Source organism: Octopus bimaculoides, chromosome 18, assembly GCF_046866305.1.
Source record: "Octopus bimaculoides isolate indiv1 chromosome 18, ASM4686630v1, whole genome shotgun sequence".
NCBI lineage: Eukaryota > Metazoa > Mollusca > Cephalopoda > Octopoda > Octopodidae > Octopus > Octopus bimaculoides.
Genome location: NC_142945.1, coordinates 20072715 through 20100177, shown reverse-complemented (window position 1 = coordinate 20100177; position 27463 = coordinate 20072715). Strand labels below are relative to the sequence as shown.

The 27463-nt window shown below is 37.1% G+C and overlaps 1 protein-coding gene across 1 annotated transcript in view; it reads left to right on the top strand.

Annotated features, from left to right (window-relative positions):
- The window catches only part of LOC106875600 (uncharacterized), a 281932-nt gene that overhangs the window by 225451 nt on the left and 29018 nt on the right, over positions 1-27463 (top strand). The window contains exons 23-29 of the mRNA XM_089365916.1: positions 1989-2188; positions 3241-3396; positions 7285-7399; positions 13700-13820; positions 18254-18408; positions 20941-21054; positions 25280-25411. Coding sequence (XP_089222042.1) covers positions 1989-2188; positions 3241-3396; positions 7285-7399; positions 13700-13820; positions 18254-18408; positions 20941-21054; positions 25280-25411 — 993 coding nt within the window. The remainder of the gene's footprint in view (positions 1-1988; positions 2189-3240; positions 3397-7284; positions 7400-13699; positions 13821-18253; positions 18409-20940; positions 21055-25279; positions 25412-27463) is intronic.

The following is a 27463-nucleotide window of genomic DNA, read 5'->3' as shown; positions in this document are numbered from 1 at the left end:
TTTAAGTTTGGTACTTATTCTATCGGTGGAGGCGCGTGGCTTAGTGGTTAGGGTGTCAGCATCATGATCGCAAGATTGTGGTTTCGATTCCTGGACCGGGCGACGCGTTGTGTTCTTGAGCAAAACACTTCATTTCACGTTGCTCCAGTCCCCTCAGCTGGCAAAATTGAGTAACACTGCGATGGACTGGCGTCCCGTCCAGCTGGGGAACACATGCGCCATAGAAACCTGGAAACAGGGGCCATGAGCTTGGCTAGGCTTCAAAAGGGCGCATTTATTATTTTTATACTTATTCTATCGGGATGTTTTGCATGTATTTGTGTTTGTGTTGTCCCCAACCACCACCTGACAAACCAGTGGTGGTTTGTTTACGCCTCCGTATCTTAGCTGGACGGCAAAAGGGACCGATAGAATAAGTACCAGACTTTTAAACAAGTACTAGGATTGATTTCTTTGACTAAACCCTTCCAGGAGGTGCTCCAGCATAGCCACTGTCAAATTACTGAGACAAGTAAAGGATAAAACATATACGAGTGGGTGCTGAAAAGTTCCTGCCTTTAAGGGTCTTGCGAAAGGCCTGGTTGGAAACCAAGTCTTCCGAGTTCTTTTACAGGGCTTAGAAAAATTGAAGTATGTGAATCTGAGAGGGGGAATATGTTGAATAAAATCATAATTAACTGATCTTCTTGTATTTTCTTTTACCGAAAACCAGGAACATTTCAGCACACTCTTGTATATGAAACAGTTTTGCTTTTTATTTTCCGCCGAACTTAGGCTATTTTTGTATTGCTATTCTCGTAAAACTATTGGTATTGAACAATTAATTGGAACGAGTGCTGTTATTGGTATTGAACAATTAATTGGAACGAGTGCTACTAATGCAAGTGAGACAGAGGAAACTGTTTCATTTCACAAGCATCACTAATGCCCTTGGAAAAGGCATGTTCATCTCTGTGTTCATTTCTGTTCTGAAATGCACAAAGTTTTTTGCTTTGCTTGCTCAAAACAAAAAAAAAAATCAAAATATTTAACAATAAGCGCAGGCGTGGCTGTGTGTTAAGGAGTTTGCTTCGCAATCACATGGTCCCGGGTTCAGTCCCACTGCGTGGCACCTTGAGCAAGTGTCTTCTGCTATAGCCTCGGGCCGACCAAAATCTTGTGAGTGGATTTAGTAGACGGAAACTGAAAGAAGCCCGTCGTATATGTATATATATATATATATATATATATATATATATATATATATCCTTTACGTTCGTTTATGTGAAATGTTTTGTTTGAATATATATATAAAAGCTCCTATTATATTATTCCGGCTACAGCCTAATGATGCCAACTGGCAATACCAGTTTTTAGGGGTTGCACCAACATGTAATTTGTGGAAATGCACGTAGATATGCATTAAAATATAAATTCCATCCAAGGATTATTATTGTTATTAATGTGTGTGTCTGTCTGTGTTTTTCCCCACCACTGATTGACAACCGGTGTACATGTGTTTATGTCCTCGTAACTTAGAGATTCGGCAAAAGAGACTGATAGGATAAGTACCAAGCTTAAGAAAAAAAATAAGCCTTAGGGTTGATTAGTTCGACCAAAATTCCTCAAGGCGGTGCCCCAACACGACAGCAGTCTAATGACTGTATCATGTAAAAAAAAAAGATTAAAATGATTCCATGATATTTACAACGAAATTGAATTTAAAAATACATTTATATAATTGTCTAATCTTACCAATCTTCTCAATGTAACACCACTTCATGGCAAGGATACTTTTGGTTGAATTTACTCAATTGTAAACATTTGAACCAAGCCCTATCTCCTTCTCCAAGCTCTTTTTTCCAGCAAACATTGACCAGCAGATATTCAAGCTCAACAGTGGCTGCATCAATACAGGCTTTATTCATTTATTCATGATTAACTTGCGATAAGAAACTGTAATTGAAACAAAAATTAACCAACTCTTTTAAATATTTGTGTTGTTGTAGGTGAAAGAACTGGGGATAAACAAAGCTATTACAGTGAGAAACTTCGAAGAAAACAAAGAGAAAGAATTCCTCGTTGTTTACCTAAATGAAGAGTTGGAGGCTGGACATCGTTATAAAATAGTGATACAATTCAAAGGGTCACTCCTTCCCGATCTCAAGGGATTTTATTTCAGTTCCTATGAATATAATAACGAAACAATGTATGTAACATTCATTATGCATTCTTTCTCTCTCTTTCTCTCTCTCTCTCTCTCTTTCTCCCTATATATATATATATATATATATATATATATATATATATATATATATATATATATATATATATATATATATATAAATACACACGCACACGCACACACACACACACGCACACATACATACATATATATATATATATATATATATATATATATCATTTGATAACATTTTGATTTAGCTCTGTACAACTTAAAGTTTCGTAGGCTCATAGATCGAACCTATCTCGTCAGGCATCTAGAGAAAAATATGACACATATTCAAGAGGGCTTCCAGATGATAGGCTTCCATTGATCAATTCAAGCTACATGGTGTTATTGGTCTGAAAGCAACATCAATTCCTTTCGATATTATTAGAAGGACCTGAATTGAACAATGGCGGCCTATCTATCATCAAGACGTTCTCTTGAACTTATTTTTCCTCTATGTCTCTTTATTCTTCTTTGGAAACCTGACGAAATAGGTTCGTTCTAAGGCCCTATGAAACTTTAAATGGTATGGAGCTGAGTCAAACTGTTATTAAATCATATATGTACTCCTACCAAATGAGTGCCACTTTTTTCTTTGACCGCTCACACATATATGTGTATACATGTATTTGTGTATATATGTGTATGTATGTGTGTGTGTGTGTGTGTATGTTGATAACACCTAGAAGGTGCTTCTATTCCAATCATTAAAGTGAATAAAGCTTTGGTCAGGAGGAACTGATGTCATCAGACGGTATCCAACAACCATCAGGTGTTTCGATCCTGAACCGTAACACCCTCTCGTTGGTGGGTCAGCAAAGGTGACCAAATCACTGCTCCTCATTTCCTTCTGGCTTCAAGCTTAACTACTCTCTCTTTCTGTCTCTCTCTCCTTCTCTCTCTCCCTTTCTCTCCCTTCCTCTCTCTCTCTCTCTCCCTCTCTCTCTCTCTCTCTCTCTCTCTCTCTCTCTCTCTTTCTGTATGGTCATCATATTTAGTTGTTTTTTTTACATGTTTGTTATATACAGATATCTTGCCACTACGCAGTTCCAGCCAACCAATGCTCGAAAAGCTTTCCCATGTTTTGATGAACCAGCACTGAGAGCTAAATTCAACGTTGTGTTGATCCGGAAGAAAAATATGACTGCACTCTCAAATCAACAAATATTACGTACAGAACCACGGTAATGAAATACTTTCCATTGGTTGAAATCGTTTCCTGTTTATTGTTGTTCATATATGTGTGCATGTATGCGTGTATGTATGCATGTATATTTGCGCGCGCGCGTGCGTGTGTGTGTGTGTGTGTGGTGTACTGTTTCTGTGATTGGCGAGATAAACAGAAAGTATTCCATCCACCGAAAGATAAATATCATTTAATAAACAAACGATTTAAATAGACTATAAGGGGATGAAACTTTATCACATTTAAATCCTCTCTTCGATTATACATGCATGCATGCATGCATACATGCATACATACATACATACATACATGAAAAGTTCCTTCTCCAACCTAATCAATAAGCGGCACAGTAAAAATCTGTAATACGTTCCAAAGGTTCTCCATCTGGGATTCTTTAAATGAATACATGCATACACATGGTTGCGTGCATCGTCAGTTCAGCGAGCACACCAACTCAACTACATGTTTACAAACACCGGGAAATATCTTAACTCTTGTCGCTTTGTTAGCAACTGGCTTGTACTCTCTTAAGAACTGTAAAAAATCCCTAATGAAAACATACACACCTATATGTGGGTATATGCATTTATGCGTGTGTATTACATATGTGTGTTAGCTTGTATGTATGTTATCACATCGGCGAGCATATATTCCTGCTCTTCCAAATTATTATCTCTCCCAATTCTGAAGTGCCTTTCATCTGCTGAACTCATTCAGGCTACCCACAACACTAATTATCTCCAATAAAGCATGACCAGCCACGTTTCGGGAGGATAGTTAAAACAGAACAAATATTTTCCAGTACTTCATTCAGTAAGCGTTACAAGTAGATATCGATAAAATGAGTCTACCATCCAATTCCTTTTCTACTTGTAGCCAGTTCACTTTACTCCCACTCCAATGAATGACATTTAATAAAGCATCAACACCCTACAATCTTCGACGGTTTTTAGACTTGTACCTGAGTGCATGCTCTGATTCTATTTTCAATATCTTTGTATCATAAGTTCTTAGATTTAAACCAAATAGCGTACGACTGCGTGAATACAGTTACAGATAATCACCTGAGAAACCAGCAATTCCTAAGTTGGTAAAATAGGTAATGGGTATGTGCATATTTCATGAGTTATTGCTCCTTCTTCAGCACCACATTCCATCCATTGACCATCAACGAACTCATTGCTTAAATAGCTAAATATTACGGTGAATACCCGCTAAAGCATGACCACAGCCACTTGGCTGAAACCCATAAATAAATAAATAAATACATCCATTACCTATCTTTCCATCTTCGATCGCATTGTTTACAATTCCTAAGTATTTTCCACAGGCACTGCATTATATTCATACGGGGTCAGCTTACTTAATTCTCAACGATCGACTGACTTTTTTGTAAATCTTTTATTCAGGAGGAGAAAACAGTGCCCATGATCTTTTACAGGGCTTTTATTCAGACGAGATGGGAGGAAAGAGGGAGGAGGGAGGAAAGAGGTAGGAGGGAGGAAAGAGGCAGGAGGGAGGAAAGGAGGTATCTTCAAACCGAAGACATAATCTGGATGTTTTGCAATAGAGTGAACTCTGCTACACGCACCCAAAGTGCCAACGGTGATGGTGCTAAACCGGTCCACCATCCATATAGACCTAAGCGGAATTTGAACTTAAACAGCAAAGAGCAGAAAGAAGTATAGAATGACATCACGTCCAACGCTCTAAAGTTTCCGCCAAACCACTACCGTGCACTGGTGGAGCGCGTGGCTTAGTGGTCAGGGTGTTGGACTCATTATCATAAGATTGTGGCTTCGATTCCTAGAGCGGGCGACGCGCTGTGTTCTTGAGCAAGACACCTCATTTGACGTTGTTCCAGTTCATCAGCTGGTAAAAATGATTAATCCTGCGACGGACCGGCGTCCTGTCCAGGTGGGGAATATATTCACCATGGAAGCCGGCTCTTACGAATTAGTATGACTCGAGAAGATAACTTTACTTTTACCTAGCCAATGATACTCTATTTATCGACCTCGAAAGAATGAAAAGTAAAGTTGATCTGAGACTGTTACCTACTTACTGGATAATATATAATTCGCTGTTGTATATAAACCAGTATTGCAAATTTGATGAATGATTCGGTTTTATGACTGATGCTTGATGAGGGATGCTGTGGTGAGTTCAATACGAAAATTTCCTGATTGACAAACATTCTATCCAGGGAAGTGCTTTGCTTTTCATCCGTTTAACACGACACGCACATACAAATACACACACGCACATACACACACATTTTATTACTTGTTTTGCGTAGGTATATGTATGTATATATATATATATATATATATATATATATATATATAAATAATATATGAGTATATGCATATATATGTACATGTATGTACATACCTTCATCTACATGTATATATAGATGCATATCTGGGTACATACATGACGTTGCAAAAAAACATGGACAAAATGATATGGACAAAATGACATATATACATATATATATATATATATATATATATATATATATATATATATATATATATATATATATATATAGAGAGAGAGAGAGAGAGAGAGAGAGAGAGAGAGAGAGAGAGAGAGAGAATTTAAATATAGGATAAAATCTTTATAAGAATTTATCAAGTCGTTAGCGTGAAAAAACCTCATAAGGGAAAAATTTATTAATTATTCCCTATAAATATATTTATTCATTATTCCCATATATAATGTGTGTGTGTGTGTGTGTGTGTGTGTGTGGAGAGAGAGAGAGAGAGATGGGTTTGTGTGTGTGTTTGTATGTGTGTCATTATATTTTTCACTCCTCTGAAAAAACCGATATTGGTGCCTATAATCCGTAACTTAACGACGCGACAAATAAGAGATCCTTCTGGTAAGTAGACTTTAAAATAAGACGGTGGGGTGGAGGCCAATGGAATCGATCCTCAGTTCTTAAAACTCATCAATGCGATGAGTGCAGTTCAGTGACAGAGACTAATAAAAGATTGTACGGTATGAGGGCAGTGAAAGGAAGGCAGAATCGGTGGAGCGTCGAACAAAATTTCTTGCGCTATTTAGTAACGTTATCAGCTCAAATCTTTACAGGGTCGTTCTTACTTACATTTTATCCTCCCCCGGGGTTGATAAAACGCCTATATTCCACCACCACCCATCCTCTCTTTCTCTCTCTCTTTCTCTCTCCTCCTCCCTATTTATTTATCCATCTCTCTTTCTCTCTCCTCCTCCTCCTCCCTATCTATTTATCCATCTCTCTCTCTCTCTCTCTCTCCCTCTCTCTCTCTCTCTCTCTCTCTCTCTCTCTCCCTCTCTCTCTCTCTCTCTCTCTCTCTCTCCCTCTCTCTCTCTCTCTCTCTAAATACATCACTTTATGTCTTTGCAAATAACTCCATGTTTACATTAAACCAGTGGTTCGCAAACAGCCAAGCACAAGGCCCCGTTCCAAAAAAATTAGTGATTTTTTTTATTATGTATTCCACTATCATAATTTTCTTATAATATGGCAATTTGTCCGCCCCCTTTTCCTGTCCTCACAGCAACCCGCAGAGAAACACTTCTTCCTCGTCCCCCCATGAGAAACGCTGCATTAAACTACCTTCTCCCATTGTGGTTGTACGTATATTAATTCCAGTTTGTGATTCCATCTGGAATCGGTTTTACTTCGCTAAATTTAAACTTTCATTTTGTTTTCGTTTTTTGTTTTACTTTTATTCATTTTTATTGTTCTTTTGGGTTTTTTTTTTTGCCTTCTGAGGTTTTTTTCCTTTTCTATTTTGAGATCGAAATAAATTTCAGATATTTTAATATTTTTGTTTTAATTTCTCTTATTTTGTTTTATTTATTACTTCTTTTTTTTTTCTGTGTGTTTTTGTAGAGAAAACGGTTTTGTGGCTGACTACTTTGACACAACTCCTGAGATGTCAACATATTTGTTAGCCTTCGTCGTGAGTGACTTCAGCAACATAACAAAACAGGCTGGTAATATCACTGTAAGCGTTAGGCTTTCTTTATTCAATTTCTTTCTCCCCGATATTTTCTTAACAGCCAATGACTAACACTTCCTATATTCAATCTGTCAGAACTGTTAATACAGATAATTTTCCAGTTGAATGATTTTTTTAATCTTAATCCTTTAGAAAGAAAATAGCGATGATTTCTATTTTTCAGTAATTTCACTGAAGTAATATGAGCAATAATGCGCATTACCTAAGGGCATGAATACAATACCCACCAATGAATTTAGACTTGTTATCTTTGGAGCGATAATTATGTGCCATAACTACATACTAATATATACCTTAAGGCCTGAGAGAAGCAATGTCCTTATATTTTAATGTATGGCCCAGTGGTTAGGGCAGCGGACTCGCGGGCATAGGATCGCGGTTTCGATTCCAAAACCGGGCGTTGTGAGTATTTATTGAACGAAAACACCTAAAGCTCTACAAGGCTCCGGCAGGGGATGGTGGCGAACCCTGCTGTACTCTTTCACCACAACTTTCTCTCACTCTTTCTTCCTGTTTCTGTTGTGCCTGTAATTCAAAGGGTCAGCCTTGTCACACTGTGTCACGCTGAATATCCCTGAGAACTACGTTAAAGGTACACGTGTCTGTGGAGTGCTCAGCCACTTGCACGTTAATTTCACGAGCAGGCTGTTCCGTTGATCGGATCAACTGGAACCCTCGACGTCGTAAGCGACTGAGCGCCAACAACAACAACATATTTTAATGTACACTGATTCTTATTCAAAAAGGAAGTTTCCAACAACACCGAAACCTGTTTAAGCTTATCAGAAAATGTATAATAATAGAGGTTGTGGGTTAGCCTAGCTATTGTTTTAATTATTGTATAGGGTGGTCCAAAAGTCTAGTTAATGCAGTAATCCAAAGCACGAACTGAATTTAGTTTATTCATTTTCATTGACGCTGTCACACATCGAGAAGGTCTGTATGAACACCATCATTTTCGTGGTACCAAATGATGCGGCGCCATATCCTGGATGATATTTTTCGAAGCTGTGCTTTGGTGATTGTTGCAAAGACTCTCCGAACGTCGTCCTTCAACTGAGGTCTGGACTTCTGGGAGACCAATCGACAGATGAAGGAAGCTGTTGCGATCTTCGCCCTATCCATCTATCCCAAAAAACTTCATTTAAGTATTCCTGGACAGTGATAGCATAATGGAAAGGGGAACCCTCTTGTTGAAGCCAACGATCATTCAGGTCAACATTCAACCTCCGGAGCTGTGGAACAAACCACTCCCTTAACATGTCCAAGTAAGATTGCTGGTTAACAGTGCCCTCGAAGAAATAGGGTCCTATCAGATGTTTACTCGATACGGCGCCCCAAATCATTTCATGAGGGGCGGGGTGCTAAAACAAAAAATAATACTAATAATGACAATAATAAACAATATGTTGGGGGGAGGGGGGGTAACAAGACTTTCGGACCTAACATATCGAATGTAATGGGGTATGAAAATTTAATCAATTAAAATTACATCCGTAATGAAAAAAATCATAAGCTTGATTATTAATTTTGATCAAGAAATGCAAAGACAATCATGTTATCTAAATTAATTAAAATTAAAAATCGAATGCAGAGGAGGAGGGTGACTCTGATTTTTAGCAGTATGGTAACAATTCAGGGATGTTTTGGTATCATTATACTTTATCAGTGAAGAACAGCTGCTACAGCAAACCTAAGATGGTAAAGTATTGTTGGATGAAGCTACTGAAAAGTAGTATATTTATACATCGGCAAACTGAGGCCGTGAATCAGCTTCCACTCTCGGTTGTAACTATTTTCGTTTCCCTTGTTTTCATATTGCGTTTTAGATAGGCATGAAGGCCGCACGATCTTGTTTTTTTTCTTTCCACGCGCTCATAATGTTTCCCGAAACATTATGTCAATATAAATTCAACGGTAAATAACGCTGTTGCAGTCGTTTACGATTCTAACTGAAAACTCACTGTTCTAAGTAATCATTTTGTGTGATCAATTTAGTGGTTCCTTTTTTTATCCTAAACTCGATAAAACATGTACCAAATATAAATCAAGGTAATGAAATACGTTTTCTATTCAACCATTTAACCACTACAAGCTCATAGTATGGGAATGGAAATGCACCTCAAACGTTTCGTTGTGTCTCTTAGCAAACTCTTCCCTCTATTCTGATACTTGTGTCTATAGCCTCCGTCTGTCATCAATGACCTTGGTTGAAGGTCCCAGTTGTCTGCCCCACTGGAACAGCATTGTCTGTGGCTGAACAGTCCGATATATGCGAGTGGCTGTCTCTGCCACACACGCCATACTTGTGGGCTATTCCGCTACATTCATCAATATCTCTCCATTTCGGTAGAACACAAGCTTGAGTAGTGATCTGATACTTGACAAGAGGACATATGAAAATGTCTGAGCAAATTATCTGTAATCCGCTGATGACTTGTCTAGTTTGGAAATTTGATTTTCACCAAGTTCATACTGATGAAATTGGCATTAGGTCCATGCGTTAACTCTATACGAGTGCTAACCCTTGTACAAATACTAACCCTGTATGTACTCCTCACTTCATGAAAGTATTAATTCAATTAAATCATAAATGGCACCAATCGCGTCAATACACGGATTACAGGGTTAGAATTGTAATATACTGGAAATTATGCCACTGTTATGAAATACCTACAGAAAAGTGACGGTACAGCCATACGCTGTGACAGGTCTCAAAAAGTAACAAAGTAGCCATTTTTGGCACTTGTTGATTCATGCAGATAGGAAGATCACAGGAAATTTGACCTTGTGTCAGACTGACATAAATTATATCAAATTTATGAGTTGAACGAGTTAACGAGTTGCAGATTACATAAATTAAAGTAATATTAAATGATAGCGTGTTTTAGATATGAATCCAAGAACGTTTCAAAGAACAGATTAGATATGTTATTGATTTATTTGGTTTTCATTGCATGTTTTCACTGCATCACCGAGTACAGCTCTGAGTGCCTTAGGCAGATGCAGTGCTTTGCTATGTTTTTTCCGTGTTCTTCCATCTTATTAAATGTAGTCATTGTAATATGCATGCAGTGCCTAACAGTGCTATTTTGTGTATACTCTGTATGTGTAAGTCATTGGTTTTTGATTGTTTTTTTGTCTGCATCTTTCTAAATCAATTTCTAGACGCCTATCAGTTTTAAAGATTGCATCTGTTTTGAATCCCAGCAATCTGTTTTAAATCGCTTTACATCTGGATGCAAAGACACGTAAGCCTAGTGGTTAGGCTGTCGGACTCACAATCATAAGATTGTAGATTTAATTCGTTGGACAAATCGCTTCATTTCATGCTGTTCCGGTCCGTGCAACTGTAAATGAGTTGCGTCTCCTGCAGACTGATGCCTCACATACTATTAGCCCCTAAATCTTACAAAAAAAAACTGTCAACAGCACTAATGACTGCGGTGCACTGGATGAAGATATTTGGAAAGTTCCTAAATTTCTTTCGCGGGTATATTGCCATTTGATTCGAATTGCTATAGGTGGCATTTTTCTTCGTGAGTTTTGAATATTCAGAGGAGTGCCAATATACAAACGATTCTCTAAACGAACAAACTTAATAACGAATGTTTTTTTCTGAAGAAAATTAAACTCACATAATGCACTGAAATTTGATCAACTACCTTCATTCTTTATTTTACATATGTTAGCTTCCATAAAGACAGAAAACTGCTGTTTGTTCGTTTTGTTTTGTTTTGTTTATTAGTTTCCTTTTATTTTCTACGTAATATTTTTCTCATTCTACTGTCGTTATTACATAGTGATTTTATTGTTGAAGAAAACTCCTATTTCCATGAACTCATAGAAAATATAGGGTGTCTATAAATTACCTAGGTGCAGACGTGGCTGTGCGGTAAGAAGCTTGGTTCCCAACCAAATGGTTCCAGGTTCAGTCCCATTGCATCTTGGGCGGGTGTGTTGTACTATAGCCTCGAGCCGATCAAAGCCTTGTGAGTGGATTTGGTAAACGAAACTGAAAGAAGTCAATCGGATAGACAGACAGACAGACAGACAGACAGATAGATAGATAGATAGATAGATAGATAGATAGATAGATAGCTGTGTGCGTATGTATGCATGTATTTACATGTGTATCTTTGTGCTTGTGTCTTGTGTTTGTACCCCCTCCTCCATTATCGCTCTATAACCCGTTCTGGTGTGTTTGCGTCATTATAACATAGCAGTTCGGCAAAAGATACCGATAGAATAAGTACTATGCTTAAAAAATAAGTCCTGGGGTCGATTTGTTCAACTAAAAAACCTTCAAGGCGGTGCTCTAATATAGCTGCAGACTGAAACAAGTAAAAGAATAAAAGAATAATTTGAAAAATTCAGAAAAATAAAATTAAAATAAGTATAACTTAGCAGAGTTTATTGGGGAAACATGGACAAACAAGTACAGTTTTATTAGAAACATCTGAACACTTCCACGTAGGTTCCGTTGGTTCCATGCAACACATCTAAACGAAGTTCAATCTTTGTCGTAAGCATAATTTATGAACACCGTGTATAATTTTTCTGTGCTTGCGTTTAAATGGTGTTTTCAAAATACAGTCGTTATTTGTCTTGTTTTCCTGTCTGTACTAATGAATTCACTTGGCTTCCAGTTGAAAATATTTCCAATATTACTCATTACTGGAAGACTGAGAGAGTGAATATGAGTTACCTTTGTTTATTATTGCTTTTTCTGCATTTAGCTCTGTCTTTAGTATTACTTTAATACGACTCTAAAATTCGTTCCTAACGCTTTCTTTCGTTTGTTTGTGTTGTAAACTGTCGAGTTCATTAATTCTAAAGTGTTTGTCAGTGTGTGATTGAGTATACTGGATAAAATTATGGCATATAACAGAAAAAGAATTGAGTGGGAATATTTCACTTCTGATTGCAGTGCTTGTTCCTAAATGAGAAATAGATATTATTATCAGGGAAGGCAGAAGACAGCGAGCGGGCAGAATCACTAACACGGCGGATAAAATGCTTAGCAGCCTTTCGTCTGTCTTTACCTTCTGAGTTCAAATTCCGCCAAAGTCGACTTTGCCTTTCATCCTTTCGGGGGTCAATAAAATAAGTACCAGTTGAGCACTGGGGTCGGTATAATCGACTGACACCCTCCCCACAAAGTCCAGGCCTTGTGCCTACAGTAGAAAGAATTATTAAAGGCAAAAGGCGGTGAGCTGCCGGTATCATTAGCATACCAGACAAAATGCTTAGCGGTATTTCGTCCTTTACGTTCTAAGATTAAATTCCACAGAGGTCGATTTTGCTTTTTATTCTTTCAGGGTCAATAACATAAGTGCCAGTTTAGCAATGGGGTCAATGTAATCGACTTGCCCTCTCCCCAAAATTTCAGGCTTTTGTTCTTATTGCAGAAAGAACGGTTAAGGGCAGAATCGTTAGCAAGGCGGACAAAATGCTTGACGGCATTTCTTACGGTTTTACGTTCCGATCGCAAATGCCTCCAAGCTCAACTTTGCCTTACATCCTATCGAAATCGATAAAATAAGTATCAGTTGAGTACTGGAGTCGATGTAATTGACTTATCTTGCATCCAATAGCAGCTGGTTTTACCAAAATTTGAAACCATTATAAAGGGTAGAATTGTTAGAGTGCTGGACAAAATGTTATTCGATGTTTCCTCTGTTTCTTTACGTTCTGAATTCAAATCCCACTGAGATTAGTTTTCCCTTTCGTTCCTTCGAGGGCCATCAAATAAAGTTCTATTCATGTAATAGGTTGAAGCTTATTGATTAACCCTCAACGCTCAGTATTGCTGAGCTTGTGTTTAAATTAGAAACAATTATTATATAAGGGTAGGGAATTAACATAATCGTTAAGGTTGCTGTACTTTACGTTCTGTGCTCAAATCCCACTAAAGTGAACTTTACTTTCATCCCTTCAAGGTCAATAAAATAAAGTACCAGTCAAGTACTGAGTTAGTATAATCGACAGTTCTTTGCACTCCAAATTTCTAGCATTGTACCTCTGTTAAAAATTATTACTAGAATAAGGGATTGGTCGAGCATCAGACAAACTACCTTGCCGTTTTTAAATATGGTCCTTTACTTTCTAAGTTCAAATCCCGTTCAAAGCTCAACTTTATTTTTCATTCATTTTGGGCCGATAAAATAAAGTATTTGTCAGGTAATGGAGTTTATTTAATCGGCTAACCCACTCTCGCTAAATTTTAAACCTCTACACCTACGCTATTATAAATTTAATTTCCTCTCATTTTTCAAATTTCAGTTCAGTGTATGGTCACGGAGAAATGCCATTAAGCAAGCAGAATATGCTCTTGAAGTTGGTGTAAAAATTATACAGTTCTTTGAAAAATACTTTCAGATACCGTTTCCATTGCCAAAGCTAGGTAAGAAAAATTGAATTAGATATTTATTATTCGATTTTGCAATCCACGCTGTACCTAAATTTTTGATCAGCTGCCGGATCTCTACGAATCTTAAGTTAACACATATCACATTATCTCACATTACTATACATATGTGTGTGTGTGTGTGTGTGTGTGTGTGTGTGTGTGTGTGTGTGTGTGTGTGTGTGTGTGTGTGTGTGTGTGTATAAATAATACAAAATGGGACAAGGACGCAAAACATCCAGACAGTTGGGTGATACCCAAAAGGGACAAAACATCCAGATAGACGATACAAAGAAAACACAGACAGGTCATTCGGAGTTTTCTCTCTTCAGTCGAGATCCAGATTCTCCTTGCAATTACGGTTGGTTATTCTTGATATATATATATGCATATATATATATATATATATATATATATATATATATATATATATATATATATATATATATATATAGGTGTGGTTAAGAAATTCGCTTCGCAACCATGAGATTTCAGGTTCAGTTTCATTGCGTCACACTAGGGGCAAGTGTCTTCAACTAAATCCCTTGATTAATCAATGATCTTTGATTAAATTTGTGTGGGCGTAAAGTGTGCGGAAGCCCATTGCATAAATATATTGTAAGGACACGAAAAGAGCTCCAGGCCAGACTGTGGAAAAGAGGAGCCACAAGTGCAGTGCACTGTGGTAGATAACACCTGGTGAGGCACAGGAGAACCCCAGACAGGAAGAACCCCACAAAACTTGACGTCTAGCAGCACCTGTGTCTCCTCATGTCTCCGGAAGGAATCAATACCACCCCAGAGGGCTAATGCTACCCAGCGAGAGATGGAATCAAATGACTCAAAATGAATAAAACCAAGTAATGGTGACAACTAGACAAAATATTAGAATACACGCTAGTAGGTACTGCTGAGCAAAATGTGAATTACCTTGTCGCTATCACACTTAATCTGGCAAGAACTCATTTTAGAACAGAAGTCAGACAGGTTACCAATAAAATCAAGAAAGAACATGGTAGAAGAAAAAGAGATGTATCAAATGAAGGGAGAAATCAAGATTGTCAATAAGCAGCATAAGAGAACTCCTGCCAGTGAAAGGAAGGGTATCAAGTACTTAACAAGTCAGCTTCAAGAACATCTGCGCAGACTTAGAAGGGCAGAAAGCACCCGAAAGGAGAAGAAAGCGAGAGAGAGACCAAACAGGCACAGTTTATCAAGAACCTGTCTAGTTTCACCCGGACACTATTGGATGAGACCAAATCAGGGATAATGCCCCTGAGAAGTTGTAGAAGCATTTCCGAGAGAGAGACCTACAACGACAACTTCAAAAGAACCAAGTCCTCGATGTCATCCCAATCACCCGTAGAGATGAATTAATAGGAAACAAGCTTGACACCAGTTGTCCATTCTGGAAAGAAGTTAAAAGAGTGGTTAAGAAAGCCAGATTAGGATCACTTCCTGTACCAAGTCGTGTACATTATAAAGTAAATAAGAAATTCCCATTGCTCCTTCAGAGATTACGGACGCTGTCCCAACAGATATAGACAAAGAGGATCAAGTCATCATTATGGAAAAAGGCGGGAGGGTGTTTTGTACCGAAGGAAGGAAATTCTTCAGCCATTAACCATCAACTCAGAACCTTCTTACTCCTGAGTGTTGAGTGGGGAAAATCTTTTCCCTATTGGCCAAAAGAATGACCTCGTACTTGACTGGGAATGGATGCGTAAACACCTCCGTCGAGGAAGGTGGGAATTCAAGTTTCTTTAGATGCCTCGAATACACTGGAATTCTCAGAAGAAGCAAAAGAAGCAAAGATGACTTCTTGACAATAGTCCTCATATATGCAGCCCTTGACTACTATCATATCCCTCCACATGTCAATGAAACGTTCACTGGCTACTTTAGCGGTATCCAGTTGCACTTTAAAACAGTCCACTTTACAACTCGACGGCAGAACCTGGAGAAAGTAATCATAACCGGTTGCACAATTTCACTCATCCTTTTCATCGTCCGAATGAATCTCCTTATAACAGCTGTTGATAAAGAATTCGAAGGACCAACAACGGAGTTAGGCAACCAACGACATCCAATTAGGGATTTTTCATGCATGATCTTACAGTGACTACTATAACCCATGTGAAGGCGGAACGGGTACTGATTTCACTTGAACACAGGAAATCTTGTAGTACTGAACACAGAAATTTTGGCGTATCGTAATCAGGAGGGGCAAATTAACAAATAGAATCAATCTGCAATTAAAAGGAGAAGCTATTCTACCAGTAAAGGAAAATCCAATTAAATGCCATTGAAGTGATTTGACAATTCACTCGCTGACTGAATTATCATCATTATTATTATTATCATTATCATTATCATTATTATTATTATTATTATTATTATTATTATTATCATCATCATCATCATCATCATCATCATCATCACCATCATCATTATTATTATTATTATTATTATTATTATTATTATTATTATTATTATTATTATTATTAAAGGCGGCAAGCTGGCAACACGCCGGACGAAATGCTTAGCGGTATTTCGTCTGCCGCTACATTCTGAGTTCAAATTCCGCTGAAGTCAACTTTGCCTTTCATCCTTTCGGGGTCGATGAAATAGGTACCAGTTAAACACAGGGGTCGATATAATCGACTCATCCCCTCCTCCAAAGTTGCTGCCCTTGTGACAAAATTTGAAACCATTATTATTATTATTATTATTATTATTATTATTATTATTATTATTATTATTATTATTATTATTATTATCATCATACTATATTATATTTTAAAAGGATTGCTGTAACTCTTCACAAAGGTAAACAGACAAAACGAAGAGCGCGATGCGATTGCAATAGATATTTTATTGATCGAACGATATTTCGACAGTAAGTTTGTCTTTGTCGAGTTCACAATAAAAAGGGATGAAAATTCAAAATTATAGAAATTCAAATCTAAAGTACTAACGAGAGCAACCAGCGTCCACACGTTGATGGAATGATATCACCAGTCATAAAGTTTCAATTTTGTAACTGGCGAAAAGAAAAAGACAGAAAAAAAGAGAAAAAAAAAGAAATTGATTGAATATTCTTCTTTTTCCGTTCCTTTTTCTCTTTTTTTTTCTGTCTTTCTCTTTTTGCCAGTTATAAAATTGAAACTTAAAGACTAATGATGTCATTCCATCAATTGTGGACGCTGATTGCTCTCGTTCATACTTTAGATTTGAATTTCTGTAATTTTCAAATTTTTATCGCTTTTTATTTTGAAATCGACAAAGACGGGTTTGCTGTTGAAATATCGTTCAACCAATAAAATATCTAGAGTATTCGCATCGCGCTCTTCATCTTTTCTATTATTATTATTATTATTATTATTATTATTATTATTATTATTATTATTATTATTATTATTATTATTACTATTGTTGTTGTTGTTATTGAAGGCGGTGAACTAGCAGAATCGTTAGCATGCCGGGCGAAATGCTTAGCGGTATTTCGTCTGCCGCTACGTTCTAATTTCAAATTCCACCGAGGTCGACTTTGCCTTTCGTCCTTTCGGTATCGATTAAATAAGTACCAGTTATGCACTGGGGTCGATGTAATTGACTTAATCCCTTCCTCCAAATTTGAGGCCTTGTACTTCCAGTAGAAAGGATTATTATTATTAATATTATTATTATTATTATTATTATTATTATTATTATTATTATTATTATTATTATTATTATTATTATAAGTCGGCCAGCTGGCAGAATCATTAGCACGCCAGGCGAAATGCTTAGTGGTATTTTGTCTGTCGCTACGTTCTGAGTTCAAATTCCACCGAGGTCGACTTTACCTTTCATCCTTTCGGGGTCGATGAAATAAGTACCAGTTACGCACTGAGGTTGATGTATCAACTAGTCCCCTTCCCCTCAAAAATTTTCAAGGCCTTGTGCTTAGAGTAGAAATTATTATCATTACTGGCAGAATCGGCAGAATGACTGGCTAAATGTGTCGTATTATTTTGTTTCCTACCTTTTGGTTATGAGTTCGAATCCTAGGAAGGTCAACCCTGCTCTCATCCTCCAGGGTAGGGTGTCAATAAAATAAAGTACCGAATAAATAACTAATGAGTTATTCAAATAACTAAATGACTAATGAGTTGTGTTCTTAAGCAAGGCTTTTAAAGGTGGTGGGCTGGCAGAATGGCTAGCATGCCGGTAGAATGCTTATCACCATTTCGACCGTCTTTACGTTTTGAGTTCAAATTCCATCGAAGTCAACATTGCTTTTTTTAAATATCCTTTTGGGGTCGATAAAATAAGTACCAGTTGAACATTCGGCTCGATGTAATCGACTGGCCCCCTTCCCCGAAATTGCTGGTCTTGTGCCAAAATTTGAAACCAATATTAGAAACCATTGTCATCTTATTTTCCAGATATGCTTGCAGTTCCTGATTTTCTAATTGGCGGTATGGAGAACTGGGGCCTTATTATATACAAAGAAAGTATGATGCTTACTGATGAATCTTCGTCTTCGTTTGGCGAGAAGCGGTTAGTTACTACTATTGTATGCCATGAAATAGCTCATCAGGTAAGCAAGATCTGCCAAACAGAATTGATGAGTGTGAAATGTTACGAAGTGTTGTGAAACTTTGATATCTGGTCACAGGAGCAGAGACAAATTAAACAATTCTATGTAGATATGTTATGTGAATGGATGATGAAAATTGTGAAGCTGCAATGTAGATTGATGATTTGTGCTTATCAATGGTCAGCTGTTGTTGTTATTATTTTTTGTTGTTTTTTTTTTTTTGGTTTTTTAATGCTAAGAGATCCCTGATTCATGAAACCAGTGACCAAAGAGAATCCAACGATAACCATGCCAGATTTTTCAGTTTACATTATTCAATGTGTTCTATTTTAAAAATCATAGAGTGTGAGTTGAGGAAGATTTGACTACTATCTCTTGGAGGTCAAGCGACCATGTGGCTGTTGTTGCTGTTGTTGTTATTATCCCTATTGAACAGCCGTAATTAGTACTGGTGGCATAAACATATGATAAGGAAGTAACGACAATGTCTGCCTAAAAAAGAAACGGAATTTTTAAAATTTATCTCTTTATTTGCAACGTAATTACGAGGGGTCGGTGAAAAGGTAAAGCAATAGTTATTTGCATTACTTCTTGACATCACCTTTGTATATACGGAGAGAAGTCAAAAAGTAATGCAAATAAAAAATATTACGTTCTGATTCATTCTCGTAGATTTAATTTGAAAATAGTTCCCTCTACTTTTGATACAGAGTTCCCAGCGTTTTTGTTTTTTATAGAGTTTTTTTCTTCAGTTTTATAATACCTGGTACATGCTTTCAGTGATGATGCACAGATCTGCGAACGATTTTTTTTTCTATCATATTTTGGGGAAATCAGTAATCTTTCAGAGTGGATTTCAATTTTGGAAGCAAAAGAAAAAGCAATCCGCAGAGACCAAAATCATTTCATGCTTTCTCAAAACGTCACAGACAAGGGGTAACCGTATGAGCAGATACGTCGTTTGGGATGAGAAAAGACTTTAATTGATCTTGGCGGGATTTGATTTCTGAACATTAAGCGTTGCCATTAAATACCACAAGTTATTTTCTCTAAAAATAATATCAACACTTATAGAGTGCTGAAAATTGCCAGTGTCCAGAGTAAATTAAGTTTCGTCTGAAGCCTTCACATTTTATTGGAAGAATCTATGTTTTCTTTCACTCATTGGCAAGGCCTTCATAGAATATATAACACATAGACAATAAGGAAGGATTCCTGAAACGAAATTTTCTCATCTGCTCTGTACTATAAATTTCTCATCTGCTCTGTATTATAAAACCAGATCTAACTAAATCACACTTCTAAATTTTTTAATACTTTTGTAGACATTTAGTGTTGAAACGATTTATGACAATATTTGGTAGAGCTCATGTTATTGTTGTTGTTTATCCTCAGATTTATTTAGTGCTAGAGATCGATGTAATTTGAAACCTTATGCCCTAAGCTAGAAACCAAAATATCAGTGATAACGTATAAATATTGCAGGCAGTGTGTAATGCTACCTGTAGATGTAGGAGGTCATGAATTTATAAATAGATCTACAATGTCCAACTAAGCTGACTTGTGGACTTAGGAAAAATAGCAGAGTAGTGGTTCTGAGCTGCAAAGGAGAGCAGAGAATGCTTAATCAACGCTGTATAAGAGACGTGTTAAAAAGAAGCTCTTTAAAAATTGTGGGACGCATTAGTAAAGAGACCTGATTATGCTGTCTGGTAAAAGAAAATGCTATGGTCAGGACTAGAACATGTCTGACCATTGTTCTGCTGGGTCTGAGATGCTCTAGGCAGAGCAACAACAACAGATCTGAATCAACAAAGTGTACTCTATATGGTTACCCGACCTACTTGAAATACCAGCCACACTGCCTTCAAATTATGCCTACTATGTTTTTAAAGGATATATCAGAAAATTTAGTCAAGGATGTACAGAAAATGGGATGGTTATCGATGGAACATTTTTGCTCACTTTTGTGTTTATTTCTACATCAGTAATAAAAATCCCATCAATAACAACGTGTAACAAAATTTTAATTTTTTTTTTTTCTTTTGTCAGTAAGTGTTATTTCCAATTTGCTTCTATCTAGAAATCAAAGTAAATGACTACTATTCCCTTCAAACTTTACTTTTGTGACCTGGACATCAATATTTTAAAACTGGTCTATTTTCTATTACATTTCGGACAGATTTAGCGTTGAGTTGCTGAAGCAGAAATATCGTTATAGCAAATATTCTGCTTAATACCACAAATTTACTTGTCAGGTGCTTGACCTTAACCACTTGGACATGTCCCTTAGTAGCTGACAATATGTACATCTCATGAGTATTGGGGGGGGGGGGCATCATAGCTATGTGCTGAGAAGGATTCTTTGGGGTTTGAATAAGTAGCAAAAGTAATGTTTGAAGCAAATATTAGCCATTTTTCATACTTTCTAGCGGTAAGCAAAGAGGAAATAATAGTTGCTACCCAAGGACAAAAATCGTGTTGCACAGTGTTATTTAAACAGTAACATTTTTGTCTCTTTATCTATTTCAGTGGTTTGGTAATTTGGTCACACTTCAATGGTGGGACGACTTGTGGCTCAATGAAGGTTTCGCCACCTATATGGAGATTGTTGGACTTAACTTCGTCAACCCGAAATGGAATATGGTACGAATATTCTTTTAAAAGAAATACACGAACTGCACGCATATGCGCCCGATCACCCCTATTCACAAATACACGTGCACATATATGCAAATACCATACACATATGTACAAATACATACGCATATAAATCACATATACACACACATGCACATATACACACATGCTCATATATATGCACATGTACACATATTTAGTTACATAAAAATGCATGCACATGTACACACATACAAGCACATATCATTACTTACAAACGCATGTACATATACACACATGTATGCATATATTATATGCACACATTCATACACACATGCATGTATACATAGACAAGCACATATACAGACTTATACACAAGTATATGTAGGGACTTATACACACACACACACACACAAGCATACATACACACACAGCAAGATCTCTTAATGAGAAGACAGAGACATTGTCCAAACGTCGCCACCTACAGAAGTTCCTTTGAAAATACTTTCCAATTTCAAGATAGGGTCTAAACATCACAACTTAAATCGGATTCAAGAAACTGCCTTTGAGTAATTGCCCTTGATTTGCCGCCATATACGATTGACAATATCCAATAACAATGGTTTTGCAGGTCGCAAAAAGACCGATCACTTGACTAGAATACGTGAAACTCATAGCGACAATGTTGTGAATGTTTTCTAATGCATAGAAACAATATTTCGTGTATCTAGAGCTCTTTTCTGGTGTCTAAACACATAAACGTGTGTACGTGTGTGTGTGTGTGTGTGTGTGTGTGTGTGTGTGTGCATATATGCATGCGTATGTGGATGTATGTATATGCACATACATACATACATGCATACATACACGCGCGCGCGCGACGGGGTTCCTTCAGTTTCAGTCTACCAAATCCATCACAAGGCTTTGGTCGACCAGGAACTCAATAGTAGAAGACACTTACCCAGCGTACCACGCAATGGGACTGAACTCGAAATCATGTGGTGGGAAGCAAACATCTTAACGACATGGCCACGCCTGCACACACACACACACACACACACACATAAAAAATTGTTAAGATATTTTCTTAACATGAAATCCATGTTAGCCTTAATACAAAAATAAAAAATCTTTATCCACCAGTGCAGTATTGAGCACTCATTCTCATTGTTCGATTACATCGACACCAGCACTAATTTTATTTCATCGACCCCGAAAGGATGAAAGGCAAAGTCGACCTCGGCGGAATTTGAATTCAGAACGTAAAGACGGACGAAGTGCCGCTAAACATTTTGTTCGGCGTGTAAACGATTCTGCCAGCTCACCACCCTATATACATACATAAACACTACCATGTATACATATATACATACATACATAACTTTCAAAAAAAGTTTAGTGTATAAGTACATATGCACCTATCTAGACGTACAACTATTTGTATGAATATACGTACATGCAACTAAACAGCTCTGCACATTCACTGACTCCAAATACTTGCAAACATACATACAACCATACATAACTACCCTCTTGATGTTGGAATTCCGGTGAAATAAATTAGAATCTACGTTAGAAGCCGCTCTTTCTTTATTGGCAAGGAATCTAGAAATAAATCTTAATAACATATACACATATCAAGTGAGTGAAAATTACAGAAGTCCCATTTATAGATATAAAACGTTACCACTGGTGGAGTTTCTGATCTTTATTTCTTTGCTGGCGGTGGGAGAGTTAAAATTCTGTTATACTGTTTATTACATAGTAGTATTAGTAAAGCTGAAAAACACCCTATATGTCATATTTGAACTTAGCCTGAATGTGTTAAATGTCATTAGTGATGTGAAAACTATTTTATATTTATAGACTACGATTTGCACTTTTATTTATTCATATGTGTTTATTGCAGGTTAGTTTCTGATGAAAAACGACTTCTGGTTATTTGGCTACTTACATGCTTGCGTGTGTGTGTGTGTGTGTGTGTGTGTGTGTGTGTGTGTGTGTGTGTGTGTGTGTGTGTGTGTGTGTGTGTGTCCGTGTCCGTTATATGCAACAGAAGCAGTGTTAGATTAAGATTGCTCAATAAATTTACTTTTTCGTGATGTATTTACATTAAGCATGATACACAAATCTCTCTTTCTTTCTCTCACACTATCTCACACTCTCTCTCTCTCTTTCTCTCTCTTTCTCTAGATACATACACACACACACACACATATATATATATATACATATATATATATATATATATATATATATATATATATATATATATATATATATATATATATATAAATTCATACGTATATTTATAAATGTGTGTATATATATATATATATATATATATATATATATATATATATATATATAAGGGCTGCTTAAATATTATTAATATAAAAGTTAGTCGTTGAATGAGTGGATTCTTTCTACTTTCTATTTTGGGCTATCCTAAGGTGTAAAATATTTTAAGCCAGATTTCCTAAATATAGCATAGTACCAAACGTTGTTTCATTCTGTAATAAGCTTGTTTTCCCTGCAGTATTTCTTTTAACATAAAGCAGAAAATAAATTCTTTTGCACGAATCGGTGGCGGTGGATAGGGGAGTTCTTTTTTTTAACGCAACGTAGTAAACTCATGGTTATTTTAAAGCTTGACAAGACATTGCATTCTGTACTTGGCTAGAACGTCATTGCATTAACCCTTTCACTGCGAAATTAAATTTCTCGGTTATTCCAGTAATGATGTTAAAAATCTATCAAAAAATAAAATTGGTATTTTCTGCAAGTCACGTTGCCGCAAAACAATTGACGCATCTCCACAGAAAATAGTTTTTCAAACATGACATTCCTCAGCAAAAGATAGATTGGTATATAAAATTGCTTTCCGCAGGAAATGGTAATGAAATTTTGAGGGGATATATCTGATTTTCACAGTAAAAGTGCTAATAAACAAACGTATGTGTTTTTTTTTAAGCCTATCAATTAATGATGTATAAACTTAGAGCAGAATATTTTGAAGCACTCTCAGACTTTGGTGCCAGGGGGTGCTCTAGAATATTCCGGATGAGCACTAATTTCTAATAATGCGAAAGTGGAGTTTCGAAATAAGTTTATCACTGTAAATCTGAGGATGCACCATTGAATAGTGAGGGGGAAATACCATCCAGTGAACATGGCTTGGAGTCATTAATGCAAATATTGGAAGAGGAAGCAAAAGATGAGACATGAAAGTTAAATTTGAGCTAAACGGAATTTGAACTCAAAACGCCTACATAAGTTTCCGAGTCTCATAAAGTTGATGTTTTGCTATATACAAAATTAAATTTCGTTAATCAACAATAAATCTCGTTTCCGTTAGTACACTAGTTTATCATCAACATCATGTACGTGATATCATAATTACGAGCCACGTCAATACAACTATTTCCCATTAGGATCGTTGTCATTATAAACTTAAATAAAGAAAATAATTTTATATTGGTTACCATAGTAACTATCTGTAGATGTTGTCTTAATGAAAGATGTAGGAAAAATTACCAACATTATAATAGAAAGTAGTTCTTTATGAGAGAATGGCTACTATATCCGACAGGATGGAAACTAAATATTCTAGCCTAAATAATGGCTTCAAATATTCGTACATGGCCAAGCAATTTTTAAAGAGTGGATGGTCGATTACACAGGTTATCAAACTCGAAAGAATGAAAGCAAAGTTTGACCTGGACGGAATTTGAACTAAAAACGTAAAGGCGGACGAAATGCCGATAAGCATTTCATTTGGCGTGGTACCAATTCTGGCAGCTCACCGCCTTAAATATGGTTTCAAATTTTAGCACAAGGCCAGAAATTTGTCTCTTTCTCATTTTTTTTCTTTTTTAGGAAACAGTGTAAGTCGATTACATTGACCCCAGTGCTCAACAGGTACCTATTTTATCGACCACGACAGAATGAAAACGAAGTTGACTTCGGTCGAATTTCAGAGCAAAAAGCCGGAAAAGATACCGCTAAACATTTTGACAGACGCACTAAGCATTCAGCTTATTCTAGTCTAAATAATGTCGTCTAAATACAATACTCTAAATAACGTAGGCTAAATGTTATGGTCTGAGTACAATAGACTAATTGCGATGGTCTGATTACTGTAATCAAATGTTCTGCTTTTCCCCCTCCAGTTCATAAACGTTTCTGGAATTTTCAGAGAGTAATGTTGCCGTTTTGCTTAAATCTATCTTTTTATTCTTCTTTACTACAGGATATTGAATTCACTCGATCAGTCGACAACGCTATGAGAAGTGATGACACAATCAGTTCACATCCGATTTATGTACCGGTTGCTCATCCAGGCGAAATTATGAAGATCTTTGATATAATATCATATCTAAAGGTGAGACATTCAAACATAATATTCCTTTCCCTCCAACATCAATTGTCCTTGATATTTCTTTTATAAAAAAGACCATTTAGAACACCGCCTTTAGTCGAACAAATCGACCCCAGGACTTATTCTTTGGAAACCTAGTACTTATTCTATCGGTCTCTTTTGCCGAACCGCTAAGTTACGAGGATGTAAACACACCAGCATCGGTTGTCAAGCGATGGTGGGGGGACAAACAGAGACACACATACATATATATATACATATATACGACGAGCTTCTTTCAGTTTCCGTCTACCAAATCCACCCACAAGGCTTTGGTCGGCCCGAGGCTATAGTAGAAGACACTTGCCCAAGGTGCCACGCAGTGGGACTGAACCCAGAACCATGTGGTTGGTAAGCTAGCTACTTACCACACAGCCACTCCTGCGCCTAAAAATATTCCGCCCAGCGTGACATCATTATAAATTCATCTTAAACGAACCAACGGGGAATCTCTAAACCAGGTACAGACAACCTTTTACGAGAAGCAGACCGCATAAAACATGTTTCATCATCACCGTTAGGCGTGCCATTCTGAAATTCAAGCTGACCGCAGTTTGCCCATGACTGCTCTAAATGTTGTTGTTTACATACCCGTCTCCGTCTATTGTTTTTTTTTGTAAATTCTCACTATATGTTTATGTGTGTGTGTGCAGGCGCGCGTTTGAAACTTGTTCATATTGATTTCTGGTCTGCTTCTCGAATATTTCCTCGTTTCCTCGTGTATTCTCTCCAGTGTTCTCCATGCGATATTGTCGAACTAGAGTTTATATTTTATCAGCTGAACCAGACGCTCTAACTACTGGTCTAATGCCTCGAAAGAAAATACTGTTATCAATTTGAAGGTAACTTAAGCTTTAGACTTAAGCAACTAGGTCCTGCTAGAAATAGCGATCAAATTTCTCTCAAACTACATCTACATTTTAAAAAGGAACATATTCGATAATATAGCCTAGGATACACTGTTTCTGAAAAAAAACCGTTAAAATATGTGGTATTCAGGAGTTGGATGATTTGGAACAAAAGTCGAATGAATCACAGATGATCTGAAGTGAACATTAACACATCATAAAATATTTATAGGACCTAGTTGCTTAAGTCTAAAGCTTAAGTTACCTTCAAATTGATAACAGTGTTTTCTTTCGAGGCATTAGACCAGTAGTTAGAGCGTCTGGTTCAGCTGATAAAATATAAACTCTAGTTCGACAATATCGCATGGAGAACACTGGAGAGAATACACGAGGAAACGAGGAAATATTCGAGAAGCAGACCAGAAATCAATATGAAAAAGTTTCAAACGCGCGCCTGCACACACACACATAAACATATAGTGAGAATTTACAAAAAAAAACAATAGACGGAGACGGGTATGTAAACAACAAACAGATGTATTAGTTTAACGCTTGGGAAGTGAGAAAGTCTATTACGTTTCGAGCCTACGCTCTTCGACAGAAAGGAACACAAAAATAAATAAGGAGAGAAAATAGAAAAAGGTTTAGTGGCTAACAATCTATCATGGCGACATGAGAGCTAGGAAGAAAGGGAGATAATAAAGTAGTGGTGATCCCAAAACGAAGGTGCGCGTGCGTGTGTGAGAGCGTGTATGTGCCTGTGGAAGAGGGCTGGTGACATTGACGTATGTGCGTGTGCATGCGTAGGTGTGTAGATGATAGTGTAGATGCTGAGAAGTGGTCAGTGCTAGTGTGTGCGCTGGTGTGGGTGCTGGGAAGTGGTCAGCGCTAGTGTGTGCGGGGTGATGTGGTGTGGTGTAGTGTGGTATGGTGGTGTCTGGTGTGGTGGTATGTAGTGTGTGGTGTGGTGGCGTGTGGTTTAGTGTTGGGGTGTGGGGAGGCGAGAGTGGGAGAAGCAAGGGTGGGGTCTAAGGGATGGGATGTATAGGGATGGTGTAGTTGGAATGTGTAGGGGTGGGTAACGAGAGATGGAGTGACGATGAAGAGGGTAGAAGGTAGAAGCTGAGTAGGCGTGAAGAGAGGAAGTATGTGCCAGAGCAAGAGAGGG